The 18,575-nt window shown below is 42.8% G+C and overlaps 1 protein-coding gene across 5 annotated transcripts in view; it reads left to right on the top strand.

Moving 5' to 3' along the window:
• LOC119653869 (UDP-glucosyltransferase 2-like) overlaps positions 1-18,575 on the top strand; it is a 201,106-nt gene that overhangs the window by 91,069 nt on the left and 91,462 nt on the right. For 2 of the 5 annotated variants that reach the window (XM_038058978.1, XM_038058968.1), the window contains exon 2: positions 10,751-11,010. In XM_038058978.1, coding sequence (XP_037914906.1) covers positions 10,756-11,010 — 255 coding nt within the window. In that variant the 5' untranslated portion in view covers positions 10,751-10,755. Of the gene's footprint in view, positions 1-10,439; positions 10,683-10,750; positions 11,011-18,575 lie in introns of all 5 variants that reach the window. The other 3 variants (XM_038059003.1, XM_038058996.1, XM_038058987.1) reach the window with 3 other exon arrangements.

The following is an 18,575-nucleotide window of genomic DNA, read 5'->3' on the forward strand; positions in this document are numbered from 1 at the left end:
TCGGATTTGTTCGGATATCGCAACCGGATGTCTTATGGCCACAGTTTATGAAAAAAATGTTTGCACCTTCTATTCATATGTATGGCTCCCCTTGAACTTAACACAAAGTGGTGCCACTTACAGCATGTAAAGGGAACAACAGATGACACGCTTTTGCCGATTTTCGTGGTAATCGATCTAGCCGTTTCCGAATAAATCGGGTGTGACACACAGACACCCACTCAATTCCACCTTTCATACTGGTAACATTCAGCTTCCGATTTCCTGACGTGTTTTTTATTTATGATAACTGACACTATGAAATAAGTCGGAATACCGGAAACTGGGCGTTTCAAGTAGAAAGGCTCTTATGTCACAAACATTTTAAGCATGTTTTCCAATTCGCACATAGCTAAAAATTCAAAACGTTTCTTCACATATTTCCAAACTTCAAGATATAATTACATATTAGAGAGAGATGTTGTGCTCATCCTAAACAAACAAACATTGGAAACATTGCCTACACCGCAAACTGGCGCGTACATATACAAATATGTACGCAATTAATCAAAAGCATCTCAATATTTCATCCTAACTTTGTCGCAAAACCATATGCGCATATACTTATCCATGTGTACATAAACTGAATGCCGCTGGTACTAACTTATATACATATCCATCTTAATTAGACGCTACCCATAAATTTCATTGACATATACAAATATATATGTCTCTCTTGAGTAATCAATACTCATATGCAAATAATTAAACAAGTCGGGAAACCGGAAGCTGGACGCTTCAGGTACGAAAGGTTTGGTGTATTTCTTAGTACGTAGCACGTAATATATGCATATATTATATGAGAGTATCGGGTGATATTGACATTTATAGTCTTCAATTTTCATGGATGCCGCAATAACCGCAGTCAATAGAGGACCTGGAGATGAAGCATCAACTAATGATCTTCACAACCACCTGAAGAACGTTATCATGGATACGGCCACAAATATACTTGGCCCCAGCCGCAAAAGGAGTCGGAACGGCTGGTTTGACGATGAATGTAAGCTAGCAACGGAACGGAAGAATGCCGCATACCGAGTAATGTTGCATTCTCAAAGAACGCGGGCACGCGCAGAGACTTATCACGAACTCCGTCGAGCGGAGAAGCGACTTCACAAACGGAAAAAGGAAGCCTGGGAGAACCAACAAGTCTGTGAACTAGAAAAGTACAGGGAGCAACCGCACCAGGCGCGGAAGTTTTACCAACAAGTCAGCAGGATGAAGCCTTATACACCTCGATGCTCATCCTGCCGAGACAAAGAGGGAAATCTGATTTCCGACAGAATGGGCATATTAGAGCGATGGGTTGAGTACTTTGATGAGCTACTGAACAACCAGAACATCGGCGAGTTGGAGGTCCCGCCAACTGAAGACGACGGACAAATACTGCCACCACCAAGTTTAGGAGAAACAGTCCGTGCATTTCATCGGCTAAAAAATCATAAGTCGCCAGGAGCCGATGGAATTACAGCCGAATTGGTTAAATATGGAGGCGACCAGTTACACCAAGTGGTTCATCAACTTGTGCTCAAGGTATGGGACAGCGAATCAATACCTGACGATTGGCAACGAGGCATAATCTGTCTCATACATAAAAAGGGAGATATCACATAGTGCAGCAATTATAGAGGTATCACGTTGCTGAGTACCATCTATAAGATATTCTCCACTATCTTGCTAGGCCGGATAGCCCCATACGCCCAGAACATCATTGGCCCATACCAAAGAGGCTTCACTCCAGGCAAATCAGCAACAGATCAGATTTTCTCTCTGCGGCAGGCGATGGAAAAACTGTTGGAATATGGACAACAGTTGCACCATCTGTTCATCGACTAAAGCCGCCTATGATAGCATAGCCAGGGTAAAACTGTACACGGCCATGAGGGAATTCGGTATCCCGACGAAATTAATAAGACTGACTAGGCTGACCCTGACCAATGTGCGACGCCAGATAAAAGCAGCAGGATCACTCTCAAGACCATTCGACATCAACAACGGTCTACGACAAGGGGATGCGCTATCATGCGTCCTCTTTAACCTGGCCCTCGAGAAGGTGATCCGTGATGCTGAGGTGAATGCAAGAGGTACGATCCTCTTCAAGTCCACCGAACTACTGGCCTATGCTGACGATATCGACATCATGGGAAGAACCACCCGAGACGTTCAAACTGCCTTCATCCAGATCGAGCAGGCGGCGCGAGATCTTGGGCTGCACATCAATGAAGGCAAGACAAAATACATGGTGGCAACGTCAGCACCGAAGACGAATCAACCAACAACATCAAACCTCCTATCTAGGGTCGAAAATCACAACCGGTAACAACTACGATGATGAAATCCGCGCACGGTTGTTGTCAGCCAACAGAGCCTACTTCAGCTTACAAAGACTGTTCCGCTCGAAACGTCTCACCATAGGGTCAAAGCTCTTACTGTACAAGACTATGATCTTGCCAGTCCTCATGTATTCCTCGGAAACTTGGGTTCTTAGCAAGAAAAATTGCGAACTCTTGGCCGCGTTCGAGAGAAGAATCCTCCGAAGAATTTTTGGCCCCCTACATGAGGATGGACGATTCCGTAGCCTACACAATGACGAAATCTATGAGCGATACCATGACCGTCCGGTTGTGGATAAAATCCGGCTCAATAGGTTACGGTGGGCGGGTCACTTAATCCGTATGGATGAAGATGATCCCACCCGGAAAGTCTATAAGGGCAATATCTATGGTAGGAAAAGAAGACGAGGCAGACCCTGCCTAAGATGGAGCGATGGCGTGGGCCAGGACGCCAGACAGCTTTTAGGGATATCGAATTGGTGGACCTCGGCGCAAAACCGGGATGTCTGGAGTTCCTTATTAAGGCAGGCCTAGACCGGATACCGGTTGTTACGCCGTTGATGATGATGATGATGAATTTTCAAAGAAGCAACAAATTTGACGTATTATAACTTTGTTAGTAATAGTGCGATTTCCACCAAACTTGGTAAGGTCGCTCTGTATGCCTATGTCACTGCAAAATTTTGTGGGGCTAGGATGAAATTAAGGGGGGTTTCGCAGCCAATTACTAAAAATTGTAGTGATATACTATTATTAACTTTATTTGAACAGACATCGGTATGGAGGGTATTTCGGAACCTAGGCACCATATGGTGGCAGCCCCCTGATTTTTTTCAGATTTTTCGGTTGAGTAGTTTCTGAGAATGGCCCCTTTAAAGAAATGATCGCTTTAAACCTCCCGCACCCCCCCCCCCCTTTCAAACAAATGTCAAAACTAAGATCGGATTCGAAAAGTACTAACCGAGACCTTTCATTTGATATCCCACATGACTATATTTGGTGAGAAAAAAATTTACACCCCCCTTTTGCATGTATGGGGGACAAGGGGGGCTAAATCTAAACGTAGGAGGATATCAGTTATTCCATGTTTGGGGGTCCACAGTTCCCACCTTCTCACCAAATTTCGTGCCAATCGGTATAGCCAGATTTAGTACTTCGGGTTGTAAATTTATACGTAAAGACAACTTTGAGCTACTGCAACTTTGTTACTAATAGTATGATTTTGGCGACAGGACGGACGACATTGCGGAAATTTTAGATTTAAGACGTTTGTTGATACGTCCATCACAGAGAACACCAGTTGTGGAACGTCTTTTCATCCAGGTTGCGTTAATACGTGAAGCAATTTCATAACGCAATTCTCCATTGGCTGATAGCGTTGACCGGAGGTATTTAAATCGCTCAGTTCTGGGCAGATCACTGCCACTGACAGTGATTGTGCCTGTTTCATGGGGATCGGTCGCCGAAAATTCAGTTTTATTTCAGCTCAGATGCGATGTCGTCAGGTCCTGCTGCATTTCCTGATTTCATTCGTTTTATTGCCTCCTCGACTTCAGTTGCGCTGTTAGGTGGAACTGGTCCAAATGTCGGCAATGATTGTGAAAGTGGAGTGTGAGCAAATTCTTCCGATGAAATCTGCTGGAAGTATTCTCGCCATCTATCCTTTGCGGCTCGACGGTTGGTAAGCAAAGTACCGTTTCTGTCATTAACGCAACAGAAGTGTTCGATATCCTGCGTACGTTCGTTTCGGCTTTTCGGCTTTGGCAAGTCGATACAGATCTCTCTCGACATCCCGAGTGTCCAGTTTATTGTAAAGATTTTTATAATGGTTCGCTCGGGTGACAGCGACCGCTTTCTTTACTTCCAGGTTGGCATTCTTATAAATTTGCCAATTGGCCAGCGTTTTATAGTTGAAAAAGTTGTGGTAGAGGCGTTTCTTTTCACGGACCTTCATTTCAAGATCATCATTCCAAAGCCAAGTAGCAAGTACCGTTTACCCGGCTTGGTGACGCTGAGGGTTGCAAAAGCCGCTTTGTGAATCATGTCTTTCATTTGCTTCCACGATTCTTCCGCATTCGTAATAGTCACAATTTAATATGCCGCTTAATTCGCAGGACGGCAATCAATGGCCGATGTTGAAGTGCGATGGTCTCATAGGCAATGGCTTTGCAATCAGTGACAGTGGTAAAATCTCGGCGTCTTATGAGAATATAGTCGATTTGCTTTTTACTGTGTGGGGGAAGATGAGACAATCGTTTGATGAACAATGTATTCATAAGTGCAAGGTCATGGGTGTCCGCAAAATCGATTATACGCTGGCCACCCTCATTGCGCGCTCCGAACCCCTTTCCGAATGGCACCTGTTACCATCTGCCTTTTCACCCACATGGATACCGGATGCTGGACGCTTCGGGTAAAAAGGTCTTATGTGAGAAATTCTCTATGCACGATTTTCCATTCATATATAGCTAAGAAAACAAAATATTATAATATAATATTTTGCAAAATCCATGATACATACATGTACATACATATAAACGACATAAATACTGTATTCATCTTAAATAAACAAACAATGTCTATTACAATGCATGCATAGACTTGTGATCTAACGCTGGTAACCAGCGTTAATGTACGCTAGTTACCAGGCACATACATATCTATTATATTGATTACTACCCGCATGCTTTACGAGCACATACAATTACAAATACATGTTTACCTTGAGTAAATAACACTTATATGCAAATAACTAAAGAAAAGCCAAAAAAGGAGAACTAAAACGCCTCCATGGATCCCGCCGTTTATATAATTTCAATTTATATGATGATGACGTCATACACGTCTTAGGCTGCAATAAATTTACTTGGAATATTAAATTTAGACCTTTTGTCCCGTTGTTAATAATAACTATATTCGGTGCAAAAAATGTACACTCTTTCGCCTGTATGGGGCACAATAATCCATGCCAGAAATGTCGGAAAGAAGCCGTGCTGGTTATACTATGTGCTCTAAACGTTAAGTACCTGTGTATATAAATACACTTCCGTCGTGTCTACGAATGGCCGTACATTGCTGCATTGACATTTTTTCTCTGCGCCTGGTGCATGTTTGTAGCAATAGTGTTAATTATTTTGGTATTAAATTTGAATAGTATGTCCGGATAGCTGAGGGGTTAAAGTACAAGGCCGGAAGGTCTTGGTTCAGTACGGAAGGTCTTGGTTCAGATCTCACTGGTGACAGTCGGATTTGTATCCTGATTTGACGTCGCCGTGAATAATTACCTGAGGCAAATCAGGGTAATAATCTCGGTCGAGCGCAATGCTGCCCACATTGCCTCCTACAGTGTACTGTAGTGTACCGTTCGGTCTTGAATGAAGTGAGCCTGATCCAATTGGATTGAGCTGCCAACGATTATTATTATTTCCCGAGTTGTCACAATCTCGGCAGATGCCGGATTTTACCTAATACTAGCACTAAATGCTGGTGGTGGCCGGTAGTAGATCAATGAAAGCATCCGTCCAGAACTCCACACAACATCGAGTACGTATGCAGAATAGAGTACTTCTGCATGGTTTGAACCAGACTGTGCGAAAATCCCAGGACATCAAGGCAAGCCGTGAGGGATTTAGGTACAATACCTGTAGCTGACAATGTTATGGGAACTACAACTGCCCGCTTGAGACGCGAAATTTTCTTTGATTTCCCGAGCCAGTGGCTCATAGTTCACCTTCTTCTCCAAGTATTTCCATTCGATGTTGCTATTACGGGGGAAAGTAACATCAATAATATACGCGGAGCGATCGATCTTGACAACTAACAGTATGTCAGACTTGTTATGTGGAGTATGGCGATCAGTCAGAACTTGCCGGTCCCAATGCATGCGCAAGCAGAACTATCAAGTACTGCTTGCGGCTCATATCGGTAAACCGGACATGTTCCCGTGATCAGCTCATGCTTCTATGCAAGGCTTTGATGGATAACCTACATAACAGGATAACCAACATACAGCATTAGACCATTACAGCCAGAAATGAGATCGTCCAACGTCTCTAACGCCGAACTACACATTCTGCACTGGTCGTCCTCCACCCATTCTTTCATGAAGAGCTTTTTATATGCTCGGGTGGCGACCACGCCATCCTGAATGGCACACATGAATCCCTCCGTCTCAGCAAAGAGTTCCGCAGCACACAGCACACATCTGTTCGACAAATGCAAATCGACAAATGACTGCCAAAGACAATTCACGTGTTTACCGTGCATTGCCTTCGACTTCCAGTTATCGATCCGCTCTTGGTCCGACTTCACCGCACTCAGAGGACTGAAAGATCGATCCTTCAAGTTAAATGGAGTCAGTCGCCTTCTCTTTCCTGTAAAAATAAGCGCGCAGTGAGTCGGCTTGGCGATGCTGTTGTGCATTGTGCCATCGCCCCCCTATCCCCAACCTCCGATGTCACGAGGCAGGTTCATCGGCCCCACAGCAGAGTTTGGATGATTCATTCGGAACTTGGTCATAGTTGCCCGTATTCGACGCCGGACGTTTTCCAGATCGGTCTTCGTGCACGGCAATATTCCGAATGCATAAGCCAGTGAAGAGATAGCGAATATATTTAATGTACTTATTTTATTCTTCCCCAAGTGATGCGATTTCAGTACCAGCTTTAATTCGGGCAGAAGAGCATCCTTCAGATCACCAACTTCAGCATGGGTTCCTTGCAGAATTTCTAGGTATGTGTAGAATTCAGTGTCGGCCATAGCTTCGATGTGGAGGTCACCTATGCTATGTTTGGCATGCGGCTCCTGATGACCTTTGCGGATAGCTTGGATTCGACACTTGTCTAATTCAAACCCATCCTAATATCACGGCTGCGCATGTCTACTATTCGCAACAGACTTTTGAGGTGGTTGTCAATACCAGCATACAGCTTGATGTCATCTAAGTGCATCAAGTGTGTCAGTTCGCACTTAGAACATAGGCCAAATTTTATTGCAAAACCATGCCCTCTAGCTTCATTCAGTAGCCACGAAATGGGATTCAGTGCCACGCAAAACCAAAGGGGACTCAACGATTCCCCTTGGAAGATGCCTCTCCGCATTGGATGGGCGCTGAAGTATTAGCACCCTCACATGTACGCACTGATAAAGCGTTATGCCACCCTTCCATGACAGTCGCCAAAAACTTTATTAGTTTCGGATCAATGTAATACAAATGTAGGGCATCGATTAGTCAGGTAAGCGGGACGCTATCGAAAGCCTTGGCATAGTCGGTATAGCAACTAAAGGGGTTTCTTTGGCCTCTAGTTTTGTGTCCTACAACTACCGAGTCGATAATGAGTTGCTCTTTGCAACCCCTTGACCCAACTCGGCAGCCCTTCTGCTCCTCGGACAGAATGCCGTTCGTCTCGAGGTACGCATTGATCCTTCCACTAATAATGGACGTTATGAATTTGTACTGAGTTGGTAAGCAAGTAATCGCTCTTGTGGCTGCGGGGTCCTGAACCGTGTCCTTCTTAGGGATGAAGTAGGTAATCCCCGCAGTGAGGAAGGGTGGACATTCCTCCGGCCGACTCATGACCTGTTTATACTGTATGCCAACCGACTGTGTACGCTAGTAAATTTCTTATACCAGAAATTCTTCACTCGATCCAAACCTGGGCCCCTCCAATTCTTCGAGCTGTTTATAGCTCGTCGAATTTTCTCCTCGGTAACATTCGCTAAATTCATGCCAGACGTGGTGACATGGCGGGTGCCCTCGGCGGTTATCTACTTAGCCTGCTAAGCGGGTAACCCCCAAACTCCACCACAGTATTCTTTCGCTTCCGTTACTAAAAACTGTATTCTGTGAACGCTCGGTTGGTATTCGTTAAGAGATCTGAAAAAGCTCCACTGGTTCCTTGTGTATGTTGCATTCTCGACATGTCTGGAGTGACTTTCAACATACCGTCGTAACCAACTGCATACGACAGAAAATTTCTGCTTTAGTGTGTCCAGAATTTCAACTACGGGTGTCTCACTGGTGATGGCATAGTTCCTGTAAACCCTCTGCACTTTATTTCTTACCCATCTGCATTGCCAGTGTTTATTTGAATCAGCCTAACAGTGTTCTGCCTTAGTGAGCCCCGTTCTAGACGAATTTTCCATGGTGGATCTCTTTGGTCACTCAAACCCATAACGCGAAAGCGAATCTTCTGAACGTTCAATCTGACAGCCGCAACTGCGCCACATATTAGCACACAGTCAAGATGCAATCTCATCATTGATTTGAGATAGAATTCTCTGGTCTGGTTCTCTGGTCCCGAACCTCAGCGGAAACCTTAACTGGACTGTAGAGAAGTGTGCTTCGGCGAGTACTGAAACTGTTGGCTACAGTGTGGCCTAGTGTTATTGATCCCGCCGCCTCTGGCCCCATCGACTCTCGGTCACCAGTCTCCGCGATGACCTCAAGTCGGACACGCTCCCTAATGATAGCCGGGATTGTGTCGCTGCGAGTAATAAAGCGGTACTGGTTTGCGACTCGCTACACAGTCACGTGCGTGAATTGCGGAAAACGCTCGACGAATCTCTGGTGCAAGAAGGGGCGGTAAGATGTGGTACCCGCCCCAGACATTATTTCGTAATAGAAGGAGATGAAGAGGTTCATTTCTTCAGTTCACTTCATCCGCTACCTACGCGAACCTGCTAAAGCCACAGACTGTGGCGAAACAGCTGCCGCAGGCGGAGCAATGTGGCGCCCATTTCGACGCCGTGCTGTCCGTTACGGGTGCGCGACCCAGTCACCAAGACGACTCCGGCCAGTTATCCGTACCGGACCGGATTTGCATTTTATACCTAACTGCCAGGTGTGGGGATAGCTTCCTTAGTGAGTAATCTGCAAGACTGCAAAGTTCCTGCACTTTCGTTACCTACCCCTTGAGACGCTGCGGTGACGTATTCAGACTGAAGCTATCCATCCCTCCTCCTTTCACAACCGGGCTTGGGACCCGCTACGGCGGAGTTTGGCGCAGTCGGCAGTATAAATATAATAAAGTTTAGTTTTCTTATTGAAAGTGAACAACGAAGCATTATTTTAATTAGGGCAAGAAGACTGAAAATAGAAGGTTCAACTCCCCTTCGAAATTTTATGATCGTCGTATGTTCGATTTTGTACGGTAAATGCACGAGAAAAATTCCACCGTGCACTGGTATGCGATCACATTACGAGCATGGGATGGAGAAGCATACACAAGAAAGCTATCGGCACACCAATACATTGACCACCTTAGCCTCGGGCCAGTTAGTTACGTCATCTTTCCTCCCGAATAAGCAATGGTGATTGATTTGCTTCTCTGTCTCCTTGGTTGAGGGTTTTCAATTTTATACGGTGTCTATACGAATACTTTTGTATGAATGTTTTTGCCTATGCCTGGTAAGCATGAAGATTTTTGCCTGTTTGTGTCTGCAACGCTATGTGCTTTATATGTTACCCGCTGGTAAGCATAAATACAGGTCATTTGGTTTGGACACATCTGGAAAATCATCAATATATGTACTTTGATGAGGCCTTGGTGTAAACATTTACTGAAAGGTTTTGAAGTAAACCTGGAATGGTTTCCAATATGTAACTAGAAACATTAACCCTATAGCAATAGATTAAAAACTAAAGGTACGACCGTATTTACACTACGCGAGCATAAACTGCACAGTGTCTTTCAAAATACCTATATACAGCTCCATTGGCGGCTATACACGCTTCAGAGGCGCCGCGTTGCGCAACATTCAGCTAGGCGACACGACGTCACCGAGGTGCCTGGCAGAGAATATTTTGCAGCGTCGCCTGTCATTTCCATAGATTGAATTCAATTGGCTGCAGCGATTTTTCAGTTTTGATTTGTACCTTGTTAAAATGTCAAAATAAACAGTTGTGTGTAATTGACTGCCGCGTCGCGACAGTTATGCTGAATGCAGTTTGACGTCGGGTAGTGTATATGCGGTCGTACCTTAAAGGAACGACAGCATCTACGTTACGCGAAGCGATGCGGCCAGAAACTGCACTAAATGTCAAAATATCTTAACATGATTTTGTAGGCAGCAATACACATTTGAGCGACACTACGCGGTGCGACATTCAGCTGAGTAACGCAACACGGCCAATTGGCTTAGCAGAGAATATTTTGCAGTGTCACGTGCTATTTCTATATAGTGGACTGCTGTGATTTTGTCAAAACATGCAGTGGAACTGTACTGAATGTAGTGTCGCGTACCGTAGAGTAAATGCGGTCGTACCTTAATACCAGTAGAAAGCGCCACGTCGCGTCGTCTAAAAATTAAGTAATAATTAAATATCTTTCGAAAATTTTATTTGATTTTTCTAAACACTAATATCCTTTCCTTTCCAGTAGAAATGTCAAAATGGAAGAACTCATTGGCTATAATCCTACTTCTGCTAACAAAAACGCATTGTTTGAAAATTCTTGGGCTGTTTCCACATCCGGGCATCAGTCACTTCCATTTCTTCCATCCTATTATGCGAGCATTGGCAGAAGCTGGTCATGACGTCACCGTTGTCAGCCATTTTCCCGATAAAAGCCCACCGATGCATTATAAAGATATTGTTATTGGTGGTGTGCAACTTCTTAACGACACCGTGGATCTTCAGGTGAATTTTAGCTATTGAATACTTAATAAGAAAGCTAGTATTGATGTAAAATGGTTTTTCTATTTTCGTCCTTACCATTTGCATTTTGGACTAATCTATTATACTAAGCCTTATATATATATATTTATGTTTTAATTGCGGTTTTTTCCTTTCATATATATACAAAGTGAACGTTCTTTCATTGCATTATTCTTCGCTTTTGCATTTATAGAAAATAATAAATCATCATCATGATCATCAACGGCGCAACAACCGGTATCCGGTCTAGGCCTGCCTTAATAAGGAACTCCAGACATCCCGGTTTTGCGCCGAGGTCCACCAATTCGATATCCCTAAAAGCTGTCTGGCGTCCTGGCCTACGCCATCGCTCCATTTTAGGCAGGGTCTGCCTCGTCGGCAATATCTACCATAGATATTGCCCTCATAGACTTTCCGGGTGGGATCATCCTCATCCATACGGATTAAGTGACCCGCCCACCGTAACCTATTGAGCCGGATTTTATCCACAATCTGGCGGTTATGGTATTACTCATAGATTTCATCGTTATGTAGGCTACGGAATCGTCCATCCTCATGTAGGGGGCCAAAAATTCTTAGGAGGATTCTTCTCTCGAACGGGGACAAGAGTTCGCATTTTTTTTTTGCTAAGAAACCACGTTTCCGTTTCCGAGGAATACATAAAAGCTGGCATCATAGTCTTGTGCAGTAAAAGCTTTGATCCTATGGTGAAATGTTTCGAGCCAAACAGTTTTTGTAAGCAGAAATAGGCTCTGTTGGCATAGGTATTATCGGTTGTGATTTTCGACCCTAGATAGGAGAAATTCTCAATGGTTTCAAAGTTTTAGTCTCCTATCTTTATTGTTTTCGTTTGACCAGTGGTTTTTGGCGTTAAGGTTACCACCATGCACTTCGTCTTGTCGTCGTTAATGTGCAGTCCAAGATGGATGAAGATAGACTGCACATCTCAGGTTGTTCTTCCCATGATGTCAATATCGTCAACCTAAGCCAGTAGTTGAGTGGACTTGAAGAGGATGGTACCTCTCGCATTTACATCGGCATCGCTAATCATTTTCCAGGGGCAGGTTAAAGAGGACGTATGATAGGGTATCCCCTTGTCTTAGATCGTTGTTGATGTTGAATGGTTTCGAGAGTAATCCTGCTGTTTTTACCTGGCCTCGCACATTTGTCAGGATCAGCCTAGTCAGTCTTATCAATTTCGCCGGGATACCGAATTCTCTCATGGCCGCGTACAGTTTTACCCTAGTTATATTGTCATAGGTGGTTTTATAGACTGTTCTGCACTGTGTGATATATCCCTTTTTATGCATGGAACAGATAATATTCCGTTGCAAGTCGTCATTGATTCGCTGTCCCGTCATTGAGCATCAGTGGATGAACTACATGGTGTAATTGGTCGCCTCTATATTTAACCAATTTGGCTGTAATTCTATTGACTTCTGGCGACTTATGGTTTTTAAGCCGGTCAATTGCACGGACTGTTTGTTTTATGCTTGGTAGTAGCAGCATTTGTCCGTCGTCTTCAGTTGGCGGGACCCCCAACTCGCCGATATTTTGGTTGTTAAGCAGTTTATCAAAATACTCAACCCACCGTTCCAATATGCCCATTCTGTCGGAAATCAGATTTCCCTCTTTGTCTCGGTAGGATGGATATCGAGGGCTATAAGGCTTCATCCTGCTGACTTGTTGGTAAAATTTTTTTTTCCGTTTGTGAAGTCGTTTCTCTAACGAAGTTCTTGGTAGGTCTCCGCGCGTGCCCGCGTTCTTTGAGAATGCAACATTACTCTTTATACAGCATTCTTCCGTTCCATTGCTAGCTTATATTCATCGTCAAACCAGCGGTTCCCATTGTGGCTGTGTCAATGAGAACGATTTTCCAGTAGTTGTGAAGATCACTTGTTGATCCTTCGTCCCCAGGGCATCTGCTAGCTACGATTATTGCGGCATCCATTCCCCCCTTATAGGTGTTACGGAGGGCTGTGTTGTGAATGGCTTTAGTGCTCACTCTCATCTATTTGTCATAGGTAGGTGGTATCGTAATTTGAGCTCAGAGCGCTATGCCAACGAGATAGTGGTCCGAGCCTATATTAATAATAATCGTTGGCGCAACCATCCATATTGGATCAGGGGCTTGAAGTGTGTTAGAGCACTTCATTGAAGACCGAAACGGTACACTACAGAAAAGCCTGTAGGAGGCAATGTGGTCAGCATTGCGCTCGACCGAGATTATTACCCTGATTTGACTCAGGTATTCATTCACAGCTGAGTCGACTGGTATCCGACGGCAAATCACGATAAAAATTCCACTGTCACCAGTGACATTTGAACCGCGACCTTCCGTACGATAGCCTTGTGAGTCTATATGGTCCCCCTATATGTTCTCACATTAATCAAGACGGCGACATTCGATCAGCACGTGGTCAATTTGCTTGAAAGTGGTGCCGTCTGGAGAGGCTCACGTATATTTGTGGAGAGCTTTCCGCGCAAACCAGGTACTTCCGGTAACAATTTCCTACGAAACTGCTAACTAAATAATCCGCAGTCCGTTGGAATGGTATTCCTATGTAAGCTATGAGAGCCGACATATCGCTTGAATACGGACTCCGTCCCTACTTGACTGTTGAAATATCCAAGTATGATCATGATATCATACTTGGGACAAGGTTCGAAGGTCCGCTCTACTGCCTCTCCGACTCTGCAGTCTGCTCTGTTGGGGCGTGAACGTTTATGAGGCTTATATTTCTAAATTTGCCTCGCAAATGCAGAGTGCATAGCCTTATATTTCATTGCCGATATCAGCAGGTTTCATTTATTGGCTGACTAAGAAACCTACTGCGAGCACATGCTTTACTGGGTAGCCGCTATAATATATGATGTAGTGGCTCTTCTCCAGGAAACGAGTCTCTGTCCAGCACATCTCTTGCAACGCTGTTAGATCAGCCTTATATTCGGACAAGGTATTGGTTAGCTGCTCAGCAGCATTGGATCTGTACGTAATTTCGTTGCCGTTACCGGTTTCGTCGTTTTAAATTCCATCCTATCCGAGGGTCCTTCTGTGGCTTCGTAACGTTGGTTTTCCGTGTAGGGTTGTTAGTCCTACCCAACCCCCAACCTGGATGACCAATTGGTACAATTTGTACGGTTTTTAGGCGCGAGAGACTCGCCTTCATCCTTCGCCGTCTGCAGTTTTTCATTAAGAAAAAGCTTCCAGCAATCACCACATGAGGCTTTCGTGTATTGCTTTTATAAAGACATTTGTGTGGATATTGGTCACATTCAGAGTCTTAGAATGTAGTAAATTAGTATAAAAGTGACCAATTTGACCTAACATAACTAATTATAAATAATAGTGCGATTTCCACCAGATTTGGCAGTATTGTATATCCTTTATGACTGTAAAACTTCATAATTTTAGGATTCCCAGGCAATTTCTAAAAAAATATGAGAAGCAAGTCGGAATACCGGAAGCTCGCGCTTCGGGTATAAAGGTGTTGTGTTCATCTTATGTAAGAAATTTCAACGCACATTTCTCTATCCGTATATAGCTAAAAATCCAACATATTCCTTCATATTTTTCCAAACTCGAGACATACGTACATATTACAGCCATAGATATTACGCTCATCCTAAACAAACAAACTGCATATTTCCGAATACTGTACACATATATGCACGTATATAAATTGATCGTACCCATATCTGGGATTTACTTCTTATATCTATTTGAATTAGTCTCTACCCACAAAGTTCATTAGCACGCATATATTATATAACTACATACACACATGTCTGGTTGACAAATAACTAAAAAACTAAAACAAAATAATTCACTGCGACCCAATTCATAAGAACTCATTTCGTTGTGGTATTGACGAATTGATATGTGATGATGACGTCATGCAGGTTGTAGAGTGCACCACAAAAATTGTAAATTGTAAAACCCCCTATAACTTTGTTAGTAATGGTTGGATTTTCTTCGAACTTGACTAAACTGTGCATTATGTTCCTCTTTCCATGCATGCCAAATTTTTTACTTCTGGGATGAACATAAGGGGGTGCCGGGTGAATTTCTAAAATGTGAAAATATACTATTATTAACTTTATTTGTACAGATATCGGAATCGGATATATTTTGAGGCCTAGATTCCGTAGAGATGCACCACTGTGATTTTTTTCAGATTTTCGGTTGGACAGGTTCTGAGAACGAGACCTTTTACACTTTTTGGGGGTCATATTTTGAGCTCCCACTCCCCTATGTTTGACCCGATATCAAATATTGAACCAGTTTCGACAAGTACTAATTGAGACCTTTCATTTGATATCCCATATGGCTACATTCTGTGAAAAAAAAAATTGCACCCTCCATTCACATGTATGGGGAGCCCCCTTAAACTTAACAATGGCGCCACTTACTGCATGTAAAGGGAACACCAGATTACATACTTTCACCAATTTTCATGACAGTCGGATTAGCCGTTTCCTAATAAATCGGGTATGACAGACAGACAGGCCGGCAGACAGACACCGTCTCGATTTTAATAAGGTTTTGTTTCACACAAAACCTTAAAAACATCGAGGTGTGGAGAATACTTTAAGACCTGGATACCATGCGCATGGACCACCATAATTTTTAAGATAGTTGGTTTGAATAGCTTCTGAGAACGGGTCATTGAAGTAACTGACCCTTTTTGCCCCCTTACACTCCCGCCCTTTGCAACCAATATCAACACTAATATCGTATAATAAGTACTAATCGAAGCCTTTCATTTGATACGGTACATCACAAAAGCTTAAAAATGTATCCAGTTGTTGTTGCCCTTACATTTGAGATTTGATCCATTTTTTTCTGCTTTTTCACCAAACCGTGAACCCAAAGAAAGAGCAAATGCTCTCACATGAAGTTATGATCCGAACTAGAGATAACGGGATTGGCTGAAAGGAGAATTTTGGCAGCTTTTAAAAAATTAAATTTCAAAATTGTTCTCATTTTTAAGGTTTTGTGATTACACAAATCGGTTTACTGTCTGTCTGCCTATCTCTCTGCCTGTCTGTCTGCCTGTTTGTCGGTCACACGCATTTTTTCGGAGACTGTTAAAGTGATTGATACCAAATTTGGTGGGAAGCTGGGAACTGTGAACGCTCACGCATATAGTGAGTTACATCCTTTTACGACGAATTTAAGGGGGGGGTCCCCATACATGCAGGGTGTACATTTTTTTTTTCATCAAATAGAGTCATGTGAGATATCAAATGAAAGGTCTCGATTAGTACTTTTCGAAGCCAGTTAGTTAGTTTTGAGATTTGTTAGATGGGGAAAGCGGGGGTTGAAACTGACCATTCCTTTAAGGGGGCTATTCTCAGAAGCTCGCCAACCGAAAAATTTTAAAAAAATCACGTAGCTGCCACTATATGGTGCCTGGGCTCTGAAATACCTTCCATACTGATATCTGTACAAATAAAGTTAACAATAGTTTATTATCATATTTTAGAAAGTTATCCGGAAACACCCCTTAAGTTCTAGCTACAACTACAAAATTTGACAGTCGCATAAGGAGAATATAACTTTGGAAAGCTTGAATGGCACCCACATATTATTAGCAAAATTATAGAAGATGAAGCTTTTGAATATTTTGTGTGAATTTCGTGCATTCTAAAACGTGCAATTCGACGATACCACAATGTAAGCTCACATGAATGGGTGATCACAAGGAAACATTTCGCTTTAGTTTTTTAATCATTTATATATCAATATCAATTACTCCACTTCACTACCATATGTGTTTATGAAGATTTAGGGTAGCGCCTAATTCAGTTGAATAGATTTGTAAATTGAACAAGCGATATTCACTATACGTACATATGCATGTATGCTTTTGTGCAGGAAGTAAATCGGAAATGTCATAGCGGAGCGCTAGTGGTCTCGTTCAAGAGGGGATACTGTAAAGTTTTGTCCCGACACGGTTCAGTCGCCATCATGCGTTGGAATAGTGGGGAGTGTGTCTTTGCCGTTGAGGTTTACTTTTCAAGTGGATGTTCGGTTATTGCAACACAGCGTGCATTTCGGAATCGCTTTAATTTAGCCCCGTTGGCTCCCGTCCCAGACCGCAAATCAATTGTTACATGGGTCACTACATTCAGATAAACTGCAAGTGCAATCAGCTGTAATTATTGGTCCCTGGTTTTTTGAGGAAAATGAGGTTACAGTGACAGTGAATTCGGACCGGTATGTAAACATGCTACAGAATTTTTTTTCCCACGGCTAGAAAATTTGGATCTGGGGGACACTTGGTTCCAACAAGACGGTGCAACAGCACACACTTCAAGAGCATCGATGGCTGTTTTGAGGGAACACTTTCCAGAGCGCCTTATCTCAATTAGAGGCGATTTGGAATGGCCGGCACGCTCTCCCGATCTGTCCCCTTGTGATTTTTTTGGGGTTTTTTGAAATCCCGTGTTTATGTGAACCGTCCAAGAACCCTACAAGATTTGAAGACCAACATCCAAGAAGAAATTGCCAACATAACACCTGCTATGCTAGCAAGAGTCATGACAGACGCCAGAAATCGGTTTACGCAATGTATGGAGAATGGGGGACGTCACCTAACAGATTTGATCTTCAAAACAATGTAAATAAAAACTTTAGACATAAAAATAAATAAATATTTTCCGATGCATACAATAGTTTTTATTGAGTTTTGAAAAAAGGAAGTTATGCTACCGCACCCTGTATGTTTACGATGAATTTATATACGCGCATACATATCTAAGTATAGAACCCGGTAATAGGCAATGTTTGTTTGTTTAAAATGAACGTAATATCTACGTCTGTAATATGGAAGGAATATTTTGGGTTTTAAGCCATATAGGAATGCAAAAATGTCCGTTTCTAACAAAGATAAACACAAAACCTTGTTTTATTATTATAACATTCCTTAACTCTCCGAATCACTCCTGTCAATTGTATAATTCTTATCCTGATCTTGCTTTGGATCCAACATTTACCTTTTAGAATACTTAGTTTTCGTGATTTGAAGTCAAAATAATTTTCATTTTTTTGCATTATGCATTTTGCATATTGGGCAATAACTTTGTGGATAATATTTGAACCCATTGAGTGCCACCTGGCGTATTAGGTATCCTGAAAAGATTTTTTGAAGAGCAATTCAAGTAGGTGTTATATAGAAGTCCCACTGCCAGTGAACTAATGTGGCTCTTTGGACCCTTTAGTGATATTCGTCAAAGTTCCCAAGAACGCGACTAACTTTCTTCTCAGAGTATAACAGTAAAGAGCACGTACCGAGCACGACCGTATCACTTCTAACAGTAAATATCGGAATTCTGTTTAACAAGAGTTTCGTTATAAACATATAACAGGCAAGGGTAAATAGTCTTTAATTTCCTTGAAGAAATTAAGTAGTATTTCCTTTATTTCATTTTATTCTTGTTTGTTCATTGATCACCTATTTTTTCTGTGCTGTAGCATATCGTAAAACAAAGAAAGAACCATTCAAACCAGAAATTAACAAAGAATCAGGCTGTCGGTCCAC

Source organism: Hermetia illucens, chromosome 1 (assembly GCF_905115235.1).
Source record: "Hermetia illucens chromosome 1, iHerIll2.2.curated.20191125, whole genome shotgun sequence".
NCBI classification, from domain to species: domain Eukaryota; kingdom Metazoa; phylum Arthropoda; class Insecta; order Diptera; family Stratiomyidae; genus Hermetia; species Hermetia illucens.